A 22,432-nucleotide genomic window follows, 5' to 3' on the forward strand; every position below is an offset into this window, starting at 1 on the left:
AATTCTTCAATAATAAAAAAAATTTTTATATTGTTTAAGTTAGGTGATTGGGACTTTCTGCGGATTTAATTTTAATAAACTTTTCCGATCCTATAGCTGTCATACAAGTATAACTGAATGATCGGAATTGGCATAATTTTGTTGTTTTTTAATCTAGAAAATTGGGACTTTATAAAAATTAAAGTTATTATTATCAAACTAATCCGATCTGCCAAATTTCATAAATATCGACCGACTTTATCCTATAGCTGCCATAAAACTGAAAAGACACAACCTCACGCAGAAATAAGTGTTTGAACTGATTTTAAAAAAAGTAACTTTTGTAAAAAAGTAACTAATTTTTTTTGCACACCTGGAAAACAAAACGTTTCCCAAAATTAATCTTACCACCAATAGTGATTATCAAGAGATATTAGATTTATTTAATAAATTATTCTCAGCAAATTTTTATTTTTAAATATAAATGCATACGAGTTTAACTTAGTTTTAGAATATTTTTAACGTAGACTTTGCTCCTATGCTTGTAACCTGGCAACACTGTCTACTGTTTCGAAGTAAAAAAATGTGTTATCGATAAGGAAAAACTTATTTTTTGTGTCTTATCTGTAGTCCCCAAAATAGTTTTAATATTTTCTGATTAGACTGTTTTTGAGGTACACGCGTCGTTTGTCGTCTATATTAAGAAAAAATAAAATTTTAATATAATTTTTCCCAGTAATTCATTTTAAAATATTAAGAAAAGTGTGGGTCATCTAATTGACGTTGGCTCATTATTGATTTTTGACTTCAAAATCGAATTGCATGCATATGTATGTTTACTGCAAGCATCGAAGTAAAGATGCATTCCCAAGGGCAAGGCCAATCACAACAACAACCCTCGTCACATTCTCTGTTGCAATCGCAAACAATTGGAACGGGAAATAATATGATAGGAAAACCAAATGAGCATCAATCACTTTCATCTTTAGGTAAGAACACCAAAAATTCAACTATTTTTAACTCATTACTTTAAGATAGCCTTTATATTATTTACCTTAGCATACTTATCATATTTTTTCATCTGTTTTTTAAGAGCTATTTATGTACATACATATGTATGTATGGAGATATTCACATACATACATATTTTGTATGAATGTACATATGTATGCGGATGTTAGCCACGCGTCTAATCTCACCGCCTAGGATTTCTGCAAAGCCAACGTTATATGTATTTTAATCAAAATTCTATTACTCACTCGTTTTTGTTGAAAGAAATTTCTTGTCGAAGGTTACCCTCTAAATCTTGCTAAAGAAATTTGATCTTGAAATTCAATCATGAAATTATAAATTTAAAAAGTAATTAAGATTGTAACCATTACTTTAAAAATTAATTTGGGTTTATTAAAACTTAATACAAATTAAAAAGTTTTATACCCTTGCAGAGGGTATAATAATTTTGATCAAAAATGTGTAACGCAGTGAAGGAGGCATCTCCGACCCTATTAACTAAAAATATAGTTGGTCAGGATCACCTTCTGAGTCGATATAAGCATGCCCGCCTGTCTGTCAGTTTCTACGCAAACTAGTCTCTCAGTTTTAAAGCTAACGAGTTGAAACTTTGCACCCATCCTTCTTTTGTTTGCAGGAACTATATACATAAGTCGGATCGGTCGACTATTTTCTATAGATGTCATATAACTGTTTGATCGGAAATACCATAACTTCGGTGTTTTTTAAGTTAGAGGGTTAGGATATTACACATACGCCATTAAATATTATATCTATGAATATATACATATGTCTTCTTCTTAAATTAGGGAACTATCCTTATTAAATATTTATATTTAGATTTTGTGGTATAATTATGTGGTTTTTAGGAAATGTAGTATTTTTTCAATGTTTTCTCGGAGGAGATGTAGCGGGTTGGAGTTCTGGATGATAGTTTGTTTTGTTTGCAAGAGAGGTGGACATGTGTTTAGTATGTGGTGTGAGGAGAGGTTGCCTTGACTGAAAGGGCAAGGTGGTGTTGGAATTTGGTTTAGATAGTGTTGGTGGGTGAGGCTGGTGTGTCCTAGACGTAGTCGGGTAATTTTAGTTTGATCGAGTTTTGGTGGGTTGTTCTAAAAGGGTCGCTAATATGGTGGCTATTGGTGTTGATAGATTGGTACCATTGGCTACAGTGTATTAAGTTTTGGTTTTGGGATTTGAGTTTTTTTTTTATATCTGTAGGATTTATATTGAATGTAAAGATTAGCGGGCTTTTGTTGGTCGACTTTGCTGCTTGAAGCAAAGTTCGTTTCCTGCCATCCAAATTAATTTGATTTTTGGGGCCAACTGGGTTATTATTTATCTTATTTTATTTTGTTAAATCACTGTGGACGGAAGTCCACGAGGTGACGACCTGCATGCCTAGGCGTGCGCGAGGAAACTCTATATATAGCCGAAGAATTAAAAATTTTCTGTAGGCAACCGATCTAAATGAATGATATACCAATCGAAAGGTATTGTTTCAATTAGATAATTTTTGTCGAAACATATTCCAAAAGTTATTTGGTTTGGGAGAAATTAGGGTGAAAGTAAAAAAAAATTTTATCACTAAAGTGGGGCTGGTGGACACATTTTAGTCCCCAGATAGAATATTTTTATATATTCGCATTCTAGAGCTAAATACGCGTCGATTGGTACCTCAATCGACCCGATCCGACACTTCATTCAGAAGTTATTCAAAAAATTCGATTTTTTCTTCTTCTTCAAAATGAAGCCAGTTTGCGTCGGTTTGTCGGTTTGTCTGTTTGCACTATTTATACCCTTGCAGAGGGTATTATAATTTTGGTCAAAAGTGTGCAACGCAGTGAAGGAGACATCTCCGACCCTATAAAGTATATATATTCTTGATCAGGATCACCTCCTGAGTCGATATGAGCATGTCCGTCTGTCCGTCTGTCTGTCTGTCCGTCTGTCCGTCTGTCTGTCGGTTTCTACGCAAACTAGTCTCTCAGTTTTGGAGCTATCGAGTTGAAACTTTGCACACATCCGTTTTTTCCTTGCAGGTAGTATATAAGTCGGAACGGCCGGGATCGGCCGACTATATCCTATAGCTGCCATATAACTGATTGATCGAAAATGCTATAACTTTGGTGTTTTTTAAGTTAGAGGGTTGAGACTTTCCACACATGTTATATTTGACCAACATATCTTGTGTACAAAATTTTATAAGGATCGGCCGACTATATCCTATAGCTGTCATAGAACGATCGGAATTGGCATAACTTTGGTGTTTTTTAAGTTAGAAAGATGGGATTTGGTACAGATTCTATTTTGGACAAAAGAATTTGATTTGCCAAATTTCATGAGGATCGGCCGACTATATGCGATCCGCTATATATCTAATAATATAAGATGGGTGGCGCCACCTAGCGGACTGCGACTTAACTGCAAGGGTATTTAAACTTCGGCTCCGCCCGAAGTTAGCTTTCCTTTCTTGTTTTATCTTAAAAATCCTGAAAAAAAATGGAAAATGTTTGTTACTATCATATGAGCAACTATTGTTCTACAACTTTTTGAAATACCTTAAGCTTACGTCAAAAAATTAAAAAAACTTTGTTAATGAAAAAATTCATAACTTTATAATTAAGAAAGATATTAAAAAAAAGCTTTACACCGTTGAAATGGTTTTTTAAATATCAATTTCACTTTCTTTGAGACCAAACGTCTATATAGTAAAAAAACAAAAATACACTGAAAATAAACTTTTTTTTTTTAGAAAAAAAATTATTTTTCAAAATTGACTCGACTGATCCTTTTTTTTTATTGCACGTGTAGATAGCTTTTGAGATGACGCAACTTTCGATATATCGCTTATATCTGGCAAAATCCGTTAACTCAAGATAGAATATAGTCCTGTAAGTGCAGCTACCCATTTTGTCCAGCCTCTTGTGAAGCTTGCATTTACTTATATGTACATGTGTATGTATTTGATTGGCATCTTTGCTTTTTGGAATCTGCTTATATTTGGTCAATACCCTAAAAAATATGGAGTATGTATATCTTTTCAGATTTTAGTTTATTTATTAAAAAATAAAATCCAAATAAAAAAGGGCTTGAAAAGCAAAACGTAAACATTGACTCAACTTGGACTCGAACCCAGGCCCTCTGTGTTAGGAACCACGACGCTCTCCACTCGACTAACCTAGAACTGTGTTGCTTGATGGCAACTTTTGTTGTAATTCTGCTTTGTGTTTCAGTGTCTCATGTCTTAATGAGAAGACTCAGAAGATTGGTACTTCAACCGACCCGGTCCGACATTTCTTTCAGAAGTTATTCAAGAAATTCGATTTTTACATTTTTTTCAAAATGAAGCCAGTGGGTCTGTTTGTCTATATTTTTATACCCTTGCAGAGGGTATTATAATTTGGGTCAAAAGTGTGCAACGCAGTGAAGGAGACATTTCCGACCCTATAAAGTATATATATTCTTGATCAGGATCACCTCCTGAGTCGATATGAGCATGTCCGTCTGTCCGTCTGTCTGTCTGTCTGTCGGTTTCTACGCAAACTAGTCTCTCAGTTTTAAAGCTATCGAGTTGAAACTTTGCACACACCCTTCTTTCCTTTGCAGGCAGTATATAAGTCGGAACGGCCGGGATCGGTCGACTATATCCTATAGCTGCCATATAGCTGATTGATCGGAAATGCCATAACTTTGGGGTTTTTTAAGATAGAGGGTTGGCACTTTCCACACATGTTATATTTGACCAACATTGAACATATTGAATTATTTTGCCCAAAGAGTAATCTGTACCAAGTCCCATCTTTCTTACTTAAAAAACACCAAAGTTTGCCAATTCCGATCGTTGTATGACAGCTAAAGGATATAGTCGGCCGATCCTTATGAAATTTTGCACATAAGATATGTTGGTCAAACATAACATGTGTGGAAAGTCCCAACCCTCTATCTTAAAAAACAACGAAGTTATGGCATTTCCGATCAATCAGTTATATGACAGCTATAGGATATAGACGGCCGATCCCGGCCGTTCCGATTTATGTACTGCCTGCAAAGGAAAGAAGGATGTGTGCAAAGTTTCAACTCGATAGCTTTAAAACTGAGAGACTAGTTTGCGTAGAAACAGACAGACAGACAGACAGACAGACAGACAGACAGACAGACAGACGGACAGACGGACAGACGGACAGACGGACATGCTCATATCGACTCAGGAGGTGATCCTGATCAAGAATATATATACTTTATAGGGTCGGAAATGTCTCCTTCACTGCGTTGCACACTTTTGACCAAAATTATAATACCCTCTGCAAGGGTATAATAAACAAGAAAGGATAGCTAACTTCGGGCGGAGCCGAAGTTGATATACCCTTGCAGTTCAGTCGCGGTCCGCTAGGTGGCGCCACGCATCTTATATTATTAGATATATAGAAGATCGTATATAGTCGGCCGATCCTTATGAAAATTGGCAGATCAGATTTTTTTTCCCAAAATTGAATCTGTACCAAATCCCATCTTTCTAACTTAAAAAACAACAAAGTTATGCCAATTTCGATCGTTCTATGACAGCTATAGGATATAGTCGGCCGATCCTTATGCAATTTTGTACACAAGATATTTTGGTCAAATATAACATGTGTGGAAAGTCCCAACCCTCTAACTTAAAAAACACCAAAGTTATGGCATTTCCGATCAATCAGTTATATGGCAGCTATAGGATATAGTCGACCGATCCCGGCCGTTCCGACTTATGTACTGCCTGCAACAGAAAGAAGGGTGTGTGCAAAGTTTCAACTCGATAGCTTTAAAACTGAGAGACTAGTTTGCGTAGAAACAGACAGACAGACAGACAGACGGACAGACGGACAGACGGACATGCTCATATCGACTCAGGAGGTGATCCTGATCAAGAATATATATACTTTATAGGGTCGGAGATGTCTCCTTTACTGCGTTGCACACTTTTGACCAAAATTATAATACCCTCTGCAAGGGTATAAAAAGAGCTTAAAAAAAGTAAAACATAAGCATTTTGCCTCAACTAGGATTAGAACTCAGGCCCTACCGTGTTAGAAACAACAACGCTCTCCACTCGGCTAATCTCGAACTTCGTTGCTTGATGGCAAATTTTGATGTGTTAATAAGAAGAATGCAAAATTTTATGAGTAGAAAGCTTTATATGCATATGCCCCCACTGAGCATATAATGCATATAAATTTACTTAAATTACGTGTTTCGGTCAAATCATGGATTAAAAGCTAAAAAAAAAACCAGGCAAACCAACTCCGCCAATACTTTTCTAATATTTATTATTTTATATCGCACACCCAAAATAAATTGTTACATTCAACAATTGGTTTAACTAGAAAAACTGGAAAAACGAAATTTCCAGTTTTTTTTTAATTTTTTATCTTTGCGCATTTATTTTAGATATAATACATGTTTATTATATGATTGATCGGATATGCCATAACTTGGTTTTTTTTATAAGTTAGAAGGATGGAACTTAGTACAGATTGCATTTTGGACAATCTTATCCGATTTGCAAAATTTTATTAGGATAGGATGGGACTATCTATGGTTTCCGTTTTGGGCAATCTAATCCTATGTTTCATAAGAATCGGCCAACTATATCCTATACCTGCCATATAACTGAAAGATCGGAAATGGCACAACCATTCTATTTTTAAAGATGCTTGGGGCTGTTTCCAATATTTTTATTAGAAATTTTGTTGATGGTGAAATTCTCATAAGGATCGGACAACTCTATAGGATCCGATATATATAATAATAATATAAGCTTCTGCTTAACTGCAAGGGTATATCAAATTCGGCTCCGCTTGAAGTTAGCTTTCCTTTCTAGTTTTTTTTTTTATAATTTATTATATAGTGGAAATCTCATAAGGATAGGCCTCTCATCTGTTAATTTGTTAAAACAATTTGGTTTCCCACAACTATGAAACAATTTTGGATTTTAAATACATTTTTGAGCAAATTTTTAATTAAAATTTTTAAACTAACCAAATTCCAAAACCTTTGTAAATTAAAAATACGTATAACTTCAGAGCCACTGAAGCTATCGAAAAATTCTTTACGTCTTTGGAAAGGTTTTTAATTATTCCACCTTCTTGAATGTCAAAATCTATAGAGTTAAGAAAAAAAGAGTTTTGATGTTTATCCTTACAATTAAAGTATTGCTAACTATGTGAATCGCCTGTCCAGAGGTTACTTCCATATACATATATTCTATATATTATGCGTTCTGTTTTAAATAATTGAAGATCAATATATACAAAAAAACAACTGATATCATATAAAAAAACCTCTTGACGAGGTAAAGTACCGGTGACGAACCTGCATGCGAAACCCAAAATATCTGATATCAATTTTAGTGACGAAAATATGCTATATAGGTGTACAAAATTGCATATAAAAAATATTCTTGTTCGGCACGTGCAAGAAAAACAAAAACAAATCAGTCACGTGCCGAACAAGAATATTTTTTATATGCAATTTTGTACACCTATATAGCATATTTTCGTCACTAAAATTGATATCAGATATTTTGGGTTTCGCATGCAGGTTCGTCACCGGTACTTTACCTCGTCAAGAGGTTTTTTTATATGATATTATTATTGTTTGTATTTTTAATAGTCTATTGCTGCGAGGGAGTCTGAACAGATTACATATTTGCCTCTTTTGTCTTTTATAATTTTGATAGCTTCGACAATGGCGATGATTTCGGCTGTTAGAACAGAGGAATATGGTGGCAGGATTCCACATTCTAGGATGTTTGTTTCCGTTGTAATGGCGTATGTTATAATGTCGGTTATTTTTGATCCGTCAGTGAATATAAAGTTGTTAAGTAGTGAAGCAGTGAAGTAAAGTTAAGGTTTGATTTAGTCTTTGTATATTTTCTGGTATATTTCTTTGGGTGTGTTGATTTTTTTATGTAATCGTATGGATGTGTCTATAAAGTTGGGTAGGTCCCAGGGTGGCTTGAGTTTGCTTGGTGTTTGTGGTTCGAAGGGTAGATGAAATTGCTCACAAAAGTTTTTTATACGGTCTATAATTGGTGGAAATTTCTTTTTAAGTTTACTTTGTTTTACGAATTTGTGTATTGGCATGTCTTTGGAATAAATAAGGTTTTTACTTAGTTTGGATGTTTGCAGATCTCGTTTTAATTCTATTGGAGGAATATTTTGGCTTCTTGTAGGAGGTTATTTGTTGGAGTGGAACGGAAGGCTCCGAGAGCTAGGCGAATAGCGGAGTTTAGAGGCGGTTTTAATTTGTTTAGTGTTGTTTTGGGTGCGTATCCGTATAGGAATAGGCCGTATTCCAGTTTTGCAACAATAGTAGCTTTTACCACGTTAATTAATGTGTATGTACTGTAGTCAAACTTGAGACTGGATAGGCATTTTATTATATTTCGTTTTTTGTGAAGTGCAGGTATAAGTTTATCTATGTGTGTGTTCCATTTGTATTTGCTGTATATTTGTATTTGTATATTTATTCCTAAGATTTTTAACGAGCTTACTGTGGGGATTTGCATGCTATTGAATGTTAAGACACAGGTGCAGTTGTGCTTTTTGCAAATGTGGAGGTGTTTGCATTTTGATAGGGATACGGATGCCCGGGGTATGAACCCCAGTTCTCTATGTCATTTAAAAGGTTACCTAGGTTAAAGCTGATATTTTTATTTTTATTATTTTATTTATAGTTATAGTTATTTATAGTTATAGTTATTTATAGTTATTTATAGTTAAGTTATTTATTACAAAATAGTCATCAGCTTATGCAATAAATTTGATTTCCTTGTGTAAGGATATTATATCGGATAATTTATTAAAAGCTATGAGGAATAGTATAACGGAGATTGGGGATACTTGAGGGATTCCATTGGATAGTGTGTTGGATCTGTGTTGACCGACACGGATTATTATTTTTCTGTTAAGCATAAAATTTCGGACGTAATTTATTATTTTTGGCCCTGTTTTCCATTCCTGAAGTTGGTCGATTATAGAATGCACACCTACTCGGTCGAAGGCTTTTGAAAAATCAAGAGTGACAAGTGAGCTGAGCTGGTGTGACTTCGATATGAGATAGTCTACGTAAAGTAGACTCCGAAGTCGGTTTGCCTTTTTTAAATCCAAATTGGTTTATATTTAGCAGATTGTTGTAAGTTACAAACCACCAAAGTCTTTTGGCTATGATCTTATCTACAGTTTTTGCTAGGCAACAGTTGAGGGAGATGGGTCTGTAAGAAGTAGTTTGGGTTTTGGCACTGTTTGGCTTCAGGATAGGAATTATAAGGCTAGTTTTGAAGGCTTGTGGTACATATATCGCTCACATGAGCATCGTATATTTTGTTAAATAGGGCTGTTATTTTTTTTTTTTTGTAGTATTGGATCTATTTTTGATCATTTGGTAGGAGATTCTGTTGAGTCCTGGGGCAGATCTTTTGAGGCTTTGTAGTGCTGACGCTAGTTCGAGGTTTGAAATCTGTTTTTCTATGGTTTGTTCTGATGGGGAGGGTGTGTAATCTACAATATTGTTTTTATATTTGTTGTTTCGAAATGGTTCTGGGAAGTTCATGTCGTCTGACAGGTGTGAAAATGTTTAGCAAAGATAGATGACCTAATATGTATATCTTTAAAACAATTAATGCATTTAAACCACAAATTGTAAAATAAAAATTGTACCTTTTTAAACATAAAATATTCATTATCACAGCTGACGGCAGTCCACTAGGGTACGACAAGCATGCCCTATCTTGTAGCTAGCGCGTGAAGACACTATTACATATAGACGAAGAATTACTTTTCTGTGTGCGTTAAATCTGAATGACTGATATAGCAAATGAAAGTTATTGTTTTCATTAGATTGATTTTGTCCAAACATTTGCCAAAATGTCCACTAAACTGGAGAGAGGTACCTCAAGCATCCCTATCCGACATTTCTTTCAAAAGATATTCATGAAAAACGATTTTTAAATAATTTCGCAATTGGAGATGCTTTACAGGATGATAGCCCTTAAGATAACGCAACTTTGGATATATCGTTCTTATCTGGGAAAAGTCGTTAACTCAAGATATAGTCCGATAAGTAGAGCTACCGATGGTGCTGGATGTGAAGCTAAAGTACATATTTATACTGTTGAGCTATCAACGTTTTGATAGCGGCCGAATTAACAAGACGAGGTTCATACAAAGCAATGCCGAATATCAAGTGCATAAAACCTAAGAGCATGCGCAGAAGCTCCACTAAAGCTCCCAAAGTGCATGCGCTACAAAAGAACAACAAAGCGAATCTGGGAGAAACAAAGAATATGGAACAGCTGATAACGGGCAATTAGTGGACCGCTGCGGCTAGTTACACTGAGAGAATTAAATAGAAATAAATATGATATTTAATGCTGGCACAAGTCCCAACATCTTCCCCCCGTTGAATTCCATCTTTCAACAGAAAATCCTTAGGGGCATGGGACAGCTTTATCACATAATGTGGCGGATGATCGCAAGGTCTATAATTCTCGGTTGCAGGCTGCCGTGTCCATCCAGACCCAGAGAGCGCTCGAGCCAGGCGTCAATAGAGTAGCGAGAGTGGAAGGCGCACCATTAGACTGCAGGATCGGGAGCCTTAACGGGTGGAACAGCAGCAGCCACCTTGGCAGCTGCAGACGCCGGAAACAACGAAGAGGACGACCTCCCCCCATTGGAAGGGTTCAGGCTAGAGTCAAATGAGGGATTAAGAACAGCAGCATCAGAAAATCCATCGCAGACAACTCCCAGATGCGACGTGGAAATAGCGACCACGGGGGGAGCAGTGGATAGCATGTGCACTAATGAGACGCAATTGCCCACAACCTGGCTATCGTGATCGTTGTTCAAGGTTCGTTCCAACTTCAAACCCCGAGAACCCGATTGAATGTCGCGGTTCAGCGGGGAATCCTGACTGCATGAGCGACGATTTTCCAACAGACCATTTCCAACGGAGCAGTGGGACCATTGGTGCCGTCGAGACGAGTGGAGGGTGCAGGTATCCTCATGGAGTACTTTGCCATTCCCACCTGAATGTCAAAGCGCACATCAGCGGCAAGCTGGGAGAACTTCCAGAATAATTCACTCCCAACTTCAACAGAGCTCAATCGCTCTAACTCGTCCTGGAGTGTGGTAAATTTCTTGCGCAACAAAATTTCCAACGGCTCCAGTACCATGATGGTCAAATCGTTCTTCTGCACTGCAGCCTTGACCTTATTATGCAGGGCTTCCATCTCCTGGTAGGTCAGCTCTGCTCTTCGTCTCAAAAGAGTGCATAAAACCTAAGAGCTTGCGCAGAAGCTCCACCAAAGCTCCCAAAGTGCATGCGCTACAAAAGAACAACAAAGCGCATGTGAATCTGGGAGAAACATAGAATATGGAACAACTGATAACGGGCAATTAGTGGACCGCTGCGGCTAGTTACACTGAGAGAATTAAATAGAAATATTTCCCAACACATACCAATGATTAAACTTGTTTCGTAGTCCAAATTGTTCAAACAAATAAACAGATTAGAAGCCGATTCTTCTAATAGGTTCCCTATATAATAAAAAAAAAAAATAAAATTATATAACTTTTTTTTATTTAAAAACTAATAATAAACAATATTTCTTATTTGGCTGGTAAGATTTTAATTTTGGGGGTGAAAGGAGGATGCAAAATTTTGACACAAACTGGATATGTCGAATCGGATAGCTCTATCTCAAAAAAATCCGAGCGTTTAAAAGTACCGCAAGTCAATATGGAAATCAGAATAAAAATATATATAAATCCTCTAAAAATTCGTCCGCAAACTTTCTTTTATTTTTATACCCTTGCAGAGGGTATTATAATTTTGGTCAAAAGTGTACATCGCAGTGGAGGAGACATCTCCGACCCTATAAAGTATATATATTCTTGATCAGGATCACCTCCTGAGTCGATATAAGCATGTCCGCCTGTCTGTCGGTTTCTACGCAAACTAGTCTCTCAGTTTTAAAGCTATCGAGTTGAAACTTTGCACACATCCTTCTTTTCCTTGCAGGTAGTACATAAGTCGGAACGGCCGGGATCGGTCGACTATATCCTATAGCTGCCATATAACTGATTGATCGGAAATGCCATAACTTCGTTGTTTTTTAAGATAGAGGGTTGGGACTTTCCACACATGTTATATTTGATCAACATATCTTATGTACAAAATTTCATAAGGATCGGCCGACTATATCCTATAGCTGTCATACAACGATCGGAATTGGCATAACTTTGGTGTTTTTTAAGTTAGAAAGATGGGACTTGGTACAGATTCTATTTTGGACAAAATAATCACATTTGCCAAATTTCATAAGGATCGGCCGCCTATATACGATCCGCTATATATCTAATAATATAAGATGCGTGGCGCCACCTAGCGGACTGCGACTGAACTGCAAGGAGGGTATATCAACTTCGGCTCCGCCCGAAGTTAGCTTTCCTTTCTTGTTTTTTTTTGCATTTTTATACCCTTGCAGAGGGTATTATAATTTTGGTCAAAAGTGTGCAACGCAGTGAAGGAGACATCTCGGACCCTATAAAGTATATATATTCTTGATCAGGATCACCTCCTGAGTCGATATGAGCATGTCCGTGTGTCCGTCTGTCTGTCGGTTTCTACGCAAACTAGTCTCTCAGTTTTAGAGCTATCGAGTTGAAACTTTGCACACACCCTTCTTTCCTTCGCAGACAGTATATAAGTCGGAACGGCCGGGATCGGTCGACTATATCCTATAGCTGCCATATAACTGATTAATCGGAAATGCCATAACTTTGATGTTTTTTAAGTTAGAAAGATGGGACTTGGTACAGATTCAATTTTGGGCAAAATAATCTTATTTGACAAATTTCATAGGGATCGGCCAACTATATCCAATAGCCGCTATATAACTGAACGATCAAAAATGGCACAACTGCAAGTGTATATTAACTTCGGCTCCGCCCAAAGTTAGCTTTTCTTTCTTTTTTGGTATTGTTTTTTATTTTACATCTTCACTTACATGTGCTAAGTGTACTCTACAACTTTCAAGTCATTCGGCCAAGCCGTTTTGAAAGACAATGGCGGAAAGTTTTATAAACACGGTTTTGAGAAAATCGCTCTGTATCTTTAAAACTACTTGCAACATTTGAAAATCACTTGACCAACTTATTCTTAACCCGTTAAACAATCAATTTACAAAAAAAAAACTATTTCTTGAGCACGCCATACGAGATAAGCCCCTTAGATAAATCTCTTCGCCGCTTTTACTAGCTTGATGTCTCAATTCACCAAGTTGGTAGCTTTCTTGATTGTGTTTTGTTAGCCGCTGCACAGTTATACACCGGCTAACAACGAATTTATATTTTTTGAAGAGATTTACCAACTATTAGTTACTCAATAATTTTCTTTTTATTCTCACTTTCTTTAGTTATAAAATTGAACAGCATGAACAAATAATGGTAAAAAAAACTTGAGACCAAAGTAGAATGTTTTGCCTCATAGAATGAAAAACTTTAACTCTTTACTTTCTTTACAAATGCTATCTGAATTTTTTGTGTATATCAAATGGTTTCAAATTTTCAAAATTTTAATTGACTTAAAAACAAAACAAGACATAATTTAAATTAAACAAGAAAGGAAAGCTAACTTCGGGCGGAGCCGAAGTTTATATACCCTTGCAGTTGAGTCGCAGCCCGCTAGGTGGCGCCACGCATCTTATATTATAAGATATATAGCGGATCGTATATAGTTGGCCGATCCTTATGAAACTTGGCAAATCGAATTATTTTGCCAAAAGAGGAATCCATTGAAACTCCCATCCTTCTAACTTGAAAAACAACGAAGTTATAGCATTTCCGATCAATCAGTTATATGGCAGCTATAGGATATAGTCGACCGATCCCGGCCGTTCCGACTTATATACTGCCTGCAAAGGAAAGAAGGGTGTGTGCAAAGTTTCAACTCGATAGCTTTAAAACTGAGAGACTAGTTTGCGTAGAAACAGACAGACGGACAGACGGACCGACGGACAGACGGACAGACGGACATGCTCATATCGACTCAGGAGGTGATCCTGATCAAGAATATATATACTTTATAGGGTCGGAGAGGTCTCCTTCACTGCGTTGCACACTTTTGACCAAAATTATAATACCCTCTGCAAGGGTATAAATATACAACCCTTCGAACTTCGACAGTGAAGCCGTGTTAAATTTTGCTTGCCCGTGTATATTCTTAATCGGGTTATCACCGGATCCTGATAAAAGCGTTACTCGTATTTTAACGTATCATTATTTTCTTTTGCATACCAAAAAAAATAGTTGGCAAACTACAATAACACAGGCCGACAATTTCCAATTTCCTCCACATCAAATTTTAACTGCTCCATGACCTTTAGGTTCCACTGAACCAAAGTCCACAACAAACCAAGGTCTATGATGAATGATATTCACTAAAAACAATCATGGTCTACGTATTTACACGGCCACATAATTCAATACAGTAGAACTCCAATTATCCGAACTCCGACTATCCGAATCGCCGATTATCCGAATCACAAGTCTTGACTTGACTTGTCTTAACTTGCCGTTGTGCCTACACTGACTTCCCCCCGCGATTGTTTGTTTTGATTAGAAAGTGTGCTATTCACTTGCTCGAGGACGCTACTCTTTCGCTATGGCTTACTTTTGTTTGTGCGTGTACAATACTGTATTGTTTATATACCATGGCTTCGAAAAGAAAACGAAAATCCGATTATCCGAATATTTGATTATCCGAATGGGTCCCGGTCCCCTTTAATTCGGATAATTGGAGTTCTACTGTATATGGTAAAATTTGATAAATTTTTGCTCTTAGGTTTACCACGGAAACTGTGGGTGATGGATCCTAGGTTTGGTTCAGTGGAGCCTAAAGGTTATGGAACAGGTAAAATTATGCATGGATATTTTTTGCGGTCGGCCTGTGTACCTTTCACGTTTACAAGGTTAAAAACTTTAAAAGTTACTCATCATCAACGCAGAACGCAAAAGGATTGGATTCCTAAAAAATATAACCTTCAAGAATATAAAAAAGATATTTTTTAATATATCCATATAGTTAAATATATACATATACATTTAATTATACTATATACATTTAATTATTTTAGGCTTACTTGAATTGGCTCACAGAGAATACCAAGCTGTTGATTACGAAAGCGCCGAAAAACATTGTATGCAATTGTGGCGTCAAGATAGTACCAATACTGGCGTATTATTATTGCTGTCATCTATTCATTTTCAGTGCAGAAGACTTGACAAATCTGCACAATTTTCCACATTGGCAATAAAGCAAAACCCTGTACTAGCGGAAGCATATAGGTAAGTATTGATTTTTTAAAAGTAATAAAATAATTATACCCTTACAGGGAATTATTATGTACACAGTAATTACAGTATATGCAACCCTATAAGGCTTAGGGCTTATAAGGTTAGTCTAGGTGGTTCGGCTAAAGTGTGCAACAAAGCTTTAAAAAAAATGAAGGATTAAAAAGTTGTAAAGAACAGCGCATGGATAGGTTACATTCTTAAAAAATAATCAAAGCAACACTCTTCGTGGTAATATTTATTTACCACGTCATTTACTATCAGATCTTTCACCCCTGGTTCGGTAGGGCGGGAGGTGGGTTAAAAGAATGCCGCGGAAGCCGCTGTTGTTCTTATCAATATTGTCGTCTAAATTACAGCTACTGATTCCGCCTCCTCAGCGTTGCTTCGGCCTTCTTCTTCTGCAACGTGGTGACTTTTTGTTAAAACTTCTTCCTAGTCTAGAACTTTATCTGGCTTAAAACGGATTCCAAGGTGAGTTCCAAAATAAACAGGACTTTAAAAAAAGACAGAACAAATAGTTTTTTCGGCAAAATCAATTTATTTTATTCAAAATAGTCGCCTTCTGCTTTAATACAGCTTATTGCACGGTCCAAAAGCATGTCGAACGAGTTTTTTAGCTCGTTGCCCGGTATGGCCGCCAGTATGCCGGGGCAAGCCTTTCCTTTCATCGGCAAAAGCATTATTCCGAAAAGGTAGAAGTCGCACGGTGCTATACCAGGTGAATACGGGGACTGGTTGATGCTTAAAATTCTATTTTTGGTCAAATAGTCGGTCACAAGCGTCGATCGATGAGACGGCGCATTGTCGTGCAACAAACGCCAACTTCCATCTTTGCGATATTCGAGCCGAACACGTCGAATACGGCGCACCAATCGCTTTAAAACTCCAAGGTAGAATACCGCATTAATGTTTTGGCCGGGTGGAAACAATTCTTTGTGGACAATACCCTTGGAATCATAAAAACAAATCAGCATTGTCTTCACTTTTGACTTCTCCTGCCTCGATTTTTTGGGTTTCGGCTCGTCCGCCGCCTTCCATTCAGCACTCTGGCGTTTTGTTTTGGGATCATATTGAAAACACTACGTTTCGTCACCAATCACAATCTTGTAAAGGAAGTTCGGGTCTTTTTTTGCCTCTTTAACGATGTCCTTCAAATGTTGAATTCTGAGCAATTTTTGAACGTCAGTCAATTTGTGCGGAACAACCCGTGCACACACCTTTTGTAAGCTAAAATATTCGGTCAAAATGAGATAAATCGATGTTTTGGGGATGTTCATTCTATTTCCATGAATTTCAATGATGATTTCGGCTGATTTTTTATGAACTCACGCACAGTTTCGATGGAATTTTCGGTGATCACGGATTTTGTTTGGCCCACATGTTCATCGTCATTTATGTCCTCACGACCACTTTGAAAACGTTGAAACCACGATATCATCGGATAGGCAATCATCGTCATAACCTACTTGTTTCATCAATTGAAACGTTTCGGTAATGTTGGCTGTTTGTTTGAAGCTCATTTTCGCACCGATGAAAAAAACATACTGACACTTAAAACGCAATAACCTCACTTCCAATTGATGAAATGTCATGCAATTTTTACTGGAAGTCGATAACGGATAGCAGATTCTAACGCACCAGTTGACATATAGATGGCAAAAAGTCCTGTTTATTTTGAAACGCACCTTGTTTATTTGACTGAAAGTTATTATTTATTTCTGATAGACGATTTTTATTTAGCTTCTTAGAAAACTCAGCTTCAATAAGCTTTACATCTTCCGCGTCTTAATGATCGTTCTTCTTTCGCGGTTGAACAATCGATACGCAATGGCTATAAATGAGTATCCGACAAATTCATACTCTTTCTGGTTTGCCTGGAATTTTCCCCTTTCGCATTGTCCAGTGAAAAAGCGAGAGATCCAAACACTCGAAGATGACTGTGCACGCTCAGCATTTTTCGATATCTCAATTTTTCAGAAACTTATCAAATTGATTGCTTCATACTCTGTTCCATTTTCTAGGGCTTTGATATTTTTTTTCTCTGGCAGTCCACATTAAGCTTTCAAAAACTTCGTTCTTTCTTCGAATAAAATATATGTGTATTTATTGTGAAAAATCGTCAATAAACATTACATTACAACAATACATTACATTGTGAGTATTAATTTCAAAAAAGTTTTTGTAAAATGTCCCGATTTCTTGGGGAATGGCAAGCTTGTGCTATCTGAAATACGATGCACGTTGTTTATACCGATCACTTGCTATATTATTTCTGAACTCAATGAAATCAATTTGGGCGCCAGGTGTAACGAGCTGTGTTTACTCCTCGCGCGACTGTATCTTTCTCTCCTTTGCTTGCGTTTGAAAACTCATATGCGAACAATGATTAGGCAATGGTCGATCTCTTTGACAGTTTTTTATATGTTGCTCATCTTTTGATAAAAGTGGTTTTATATCGGATCTTCGTAAGGTTGGACTACCAGGTTGTGTCCTGAAGAAGTGCGCTGAGGCACAGTGCTCACCTCTCCTTAATCTTTTTAACCTATCTCTGGAGACTTCGATCTTTCCCCTCATGTGGAAGGTATCTTATACTTTAGGCATCTTATCTCAACTTAAAAAAGGGGAAAAAATCCGACGCTGCTAATTACAGAGGCAGCAAATATTCGAAATTTTCCTAAAGTCTTTAGGAAAACTGATCACGCCACATATGCCACACCCTTGTAGTTTAATAACATCACCGTGCCAGCATGACTTCATGGAGTCTCGCCACTACCAACTTATTGGAGCTAACATATTAAGAAAACTCAGTCTTTTGGAATTCCCAACTGATCTCCTTATCTGGACATGTTCTTTTTAAAGATGTTCACTCGTGTTTAGTCCACGTCACATCTGCGTCACACTTGGTACGCGGATGACGTTAAGCTTTGTCTTCAGTTAGATCCACTATTGCCCAATCTCAACTTCAATGCGATTTTGATAAATTTCAAAATTGGTGTTTTGCAAATTAACTAAAGATTAATGGACCGTAATGTAAACTTATGCCATTTTATCGATCTAGCCTTCAAGAGCTTACGTCCTCCATGGGCACGCCTTAGAACAATTAACTCATGTTATCTGTGTTGTCCTATTAGATTTAAAACCTTCGTTCAAAGCGATACAGAGCTTCTCATGACACGTCACCTGCTCCCGTATTGTTGATAGGCCACCTGCATTTACCTCGTGCGCTGGCTATGTCTTTCCATCGGTATTCCCCAGTTTTAAATGATTGGGTGACCGATCGGAAATGTCAAAACTGGTAATTTCGAAGATAGAAGGTTGGGACTACTTATACCCTTGCAGAGGGTATTATAATTTTGGTCAAAAGTGTGCAACGCAGGTTACGGAGAAATCTACGACCCTATAAAGTGTATATATTCTTGCTCAGGATCACCTCCTAAGTCGATATAAGCATGTCCTTTTGTCCGTCTGTCTATTTCTCCGCAAACTAGTCTCTCTCTTTTAAAGATATAGAGTTAAAACTTTGCACACATCCTTTTGTTTGCAGGCAGTATATAAGTCGGAACGGCTGGGATCAAGCGACTGCATTTCCGATCAATCAATTATATGGCAGCTATAGGATATAGTCGACCGATCCCGGCCGTTCCGACTTATACACTGCCTGCAAAGGAAAGAAGGATGTGTGCAAAGTTTCGATAGCTTAGAACTTCGATAGCTTTAAAACTGGGAGACTAGTTTGCGTAGAAACAGACAGACGGACATGCTCATATCGACTCAGGAGGTGATCCTGATCAAGAATATATATACTTTATAGGGTCGGAGATGTCTCCTTCACTGCGTTGCACACTTTTGACCAAAATCATAATACCCTCTGCAAGGGTATAATAATTTGGTAATACAATGTATAATCTTAAAGTATTTTTGATAGTTATAAATATTATTTAGAATTATATATTTAAATAATGCATGTATATTACCATTCTGTATAGTAATTTAGGAAATGTTTACAAAGAACGAGGGCAATTGCAAGAAGCATTAGATAACTATCGAAGAGCCGTAAGACTTAAACCAGATTTCATCGATGGATATATAAATTTGGCTGCTGCATTGGTAGCTGCTCGGGATATGGAGTCTGCAGTTCAAGCATACATTACAGCTTTACAATATAACCCTGTATGTCTTTTGCATTTTAAATCTTCGTTATTAAATAAATAAAGTGTCTACATATTTAGGAATTGTATTGCGTGCGCAGTGATCTCGGAAATCTTCTTAAGGCGCTTGGACGCTTGGAAGAAGCAAAAGTAAGTAAAACACAGACTTGAACAAATACAGACTTATGAAAGAACTAATTGTGTTACATAATTTTTTTTTATCAAAGGCCTGTTACTTAAAGGCTATTGAAACATGTCCTGGATTCGCAGTTGCATGGAGTAATTTAGGTTGTGTTTTTAATGCACAAGGGGAAATTTGGCTGGCTATACATCACTTTGAAAAGGCTGTAACCCTTGATCCAAATTTTTTAGATGCATATATTAATTTGGGCAATGTTCTTAAAGAGGCAAGAATATTTGACAGGTAAGTCTTTTTAATATTCTATCCTTTTAGCAGATAAATATAAAATACTAGCTGTACCCTGCCACGCTTCTCTGTGGCGTATTGTGGTTTGACGATCAAGAAATGAAGAACACGACAGACACGCTTTTTTGTGTGCCTTGGTACATTCATCCCAAAGAATGAGTTTACATGCTCGCAGTTATTTTCCCATACCTGATGTTGAAGTACATATGAAGAAATTTATGTTCACTGTCTGGGATCGGGAGCTGGGCGCCAGCTTTGTGATATATTTGCCCTTTGATTTTGAAAGTTGGCATGAATTCTTCAGTTACAATTTACGAACCAAATGACGTCATTTGGAAGCAAGAATTATATTTCCTAATATTTAATAGGAAATGCTTCGATTCAGCAGTGCAGAGTTCGCAGTGGCTCTGGTGGTGTTTCAAGTTGACGTAATTTAATTTTCCCGTCAGAACAACACATTTCTTTCGTTTCATTATTGAACTTCAGAGCCTTGCAGCAAGTGCAGATATGACTCATCTGGCCAATGACGACATGGCGACTGGAGCTATAATCAACAGCTGGATCATATCGAAATGCAAGAAATTGCTGATTTCGATCTACTGTTATCTGTGCACGGAATTCAACAGACCTTGTTCATGTCTTTGCGAGCGAATTAAATCTATTGCTGTTGATCTTCAAGCCTGACTCCACGCCTTTCTGCTGCTTCCATGATAACGTCAATTACATTTGTCAATTACTGTCATTTGCCGTCTGTCCGTTTGTCCATTTCTACGCAAACTAGTCTCTCAGTTTTAAAGCTATCGAGTTGAAACTTTGCACAGATCCTTGTTTCCTTTGCAGGCAGTATATAAGTCGGAACGGCCGGGATCGGTCGACTATATCCTATAGCTGCCATATAAGTGATTGATCGGAAATGCCATAACTTTGGTGTTTTTTAAGTTAGACGGTTGGGACTTTCCACACATGTTATATTTGACCAAAATATGTTATGTACAAAATTTCATAAGGATCGGCCGACTATATCCTATAGCTGTCATAGAACGATCGAAATTGGCATAACTTTGGTGTTTTTTAAGTTAGAAAGATGGGATTTGGTACAGATTCTATTTTGGGAAAAAACAATCTGATTTGTCAAATTTCATAAGGATCGGCCGACTATATCCAATACCTGCCATATGATTGATCGGAACTGATTGATCGGAAATGCTATAACTTCGTTGTTTTCAAGTTAGAAGGATGGGAGTTTCAATGGATTTCTCTTTTGGCAAAATAATTCGATATGCCAAATTTCATAAGGATCGGCCAACTATATACGATCCGCTATATATCTAATAATATAAGATGCGTGGCACCACCTAGGGGACTGCGACTCAACTGCAAGGGTATATAAACTTCGGCTCCGCCCAAAACTAGCTTTCCTTTCTTGTTCGTTAGTAGCATTCTACTCGATTTCAAATATTGAACCATCGATTTTTTCGACGTTTTTCAAAAAGAGATAAATTGTCTTGTTTATTCATCGAATTGTTTATACCATTGCGTTTCCCCAACTGTGAAAAAATTGGGGATGCTTATTATGGATAAGTCAACAACTTTAGTTGTAAAATTTATTTATTCTCTTTAAAAAAAGAAAAAACTTTGTATATTAAAAAATTTTCAACAGTACAACCAATGAAGCTATCTATAAGCTAACCTGAGACATAACTGAATCGACAATCGAATTTAAGGACTCAATATGCATCACGGAATACTTAAATCTGGGTTACATGTCTTTATGGTTCATTCTTATTACTGCTTCCTGAGGGAAGACAGCTGAACTACCAATCTGAGATTGTGTCTGAACACAACAACAAGCAGAGTCGCCGATTCTCTGCTGCCATGTTTTCTGGATTTTCCTGTATTGATGTCCTGGTGTCCCCGTTCATCCTCTGGCAAGATTTCATTCATGATGACAAATATGTATTCTAATAATTTACCGCGACTTTACGATACCATACCGTACAAAGTTGTAGGTGTCAAACCTAAGAACTAAATATTAATCAATAATTACATAAATGCGATGCTCTTACACCAAATGCTGAACGCTCGCTACATCGAAGATGGGAGGGGTTGCTTAGCTCTGAAAGATATCGAGCAAGATAGCTAGGATGCAAAAAAAGCTTGAACTTGAAGAGTACCAGTGCAGGGCAAGCTACGTTAGATTAGCGTAGGTTATGAAGGCGGTCGGTTTTTTTCCCTGTCGTGAAAAGATGCTGTGCCCTCGTCGCCAGGATTTCTACCCTTCTCGTTATCAGAATGATATATTCTTAATGAGTACAAATGTTGCTATGTCATGAAGCAGCAAAACGAAAAAAACTTTTTTTTTTTAAATGGCGGCTAGCCAAAAAAAAAGTTTTTTTTTTTCAATAATTTTTCAATTTTGTCGAATTTTTTTAAAAATATAAATTTAAAATTTTTCCTACTCCTTTGCAGAG

General features: G+C 37.0%; 1 protein-coding gene across 1 annotated transcript in view; it reads left to right on the forward strand.

The window, feature by feature from the left end:
* Window positions 1-527: 527 nt before the first annotated feature.
* The window catches only part of LOC6496811 (UDP-N-acetylglucosamine--peptide N-acetylglucosaminyltransferase 110 kDa subunit), a 54,475-nt gene continuing 32,570 nt past the window's right edge, over window positions 528-22,432 (forward strand). Inside the window, exons 1-5 of the mRNA XM_032456150.2 lie at window positions 528-968; window positions 15,167-15,377; window positions 19,373-19,556; window positions 19,616-19,684; window positions 19,762-19,958. Of these exons, the coding sequence (XP_032312041.1) occupies window positions 812-968; window positions 15,167-15,377; window positions 19,373-19,556; window positions 19,616-19,684; window positions 19,762-19,958 (818 nt within the window). The 5' untranslated portion in view covers window positions 528-811. The remainder of the gene's footprint in view (window positions 969-15,166; window positions 15,378-19,372; window positions 19,557-19,615; window positions 19,685-19,761; window positions 19,959-22,432) is intronic.

Source organism: Drosophila ananassae, unplaced genomic scaffold, assembly GCF_017639315.1.
Source record: "Drosophila ananassae strain 14024-0371.13 unplaced genomic scaffold, ASM1763931v2 tig00000091, whole genome shotgun sequence".
Lineage (NCBI taxonomy): Eukaryota > Metazoa > Arthropoda > Insecta > Diptera > Drosophilidae > Drosophila > Drosophila ananassae.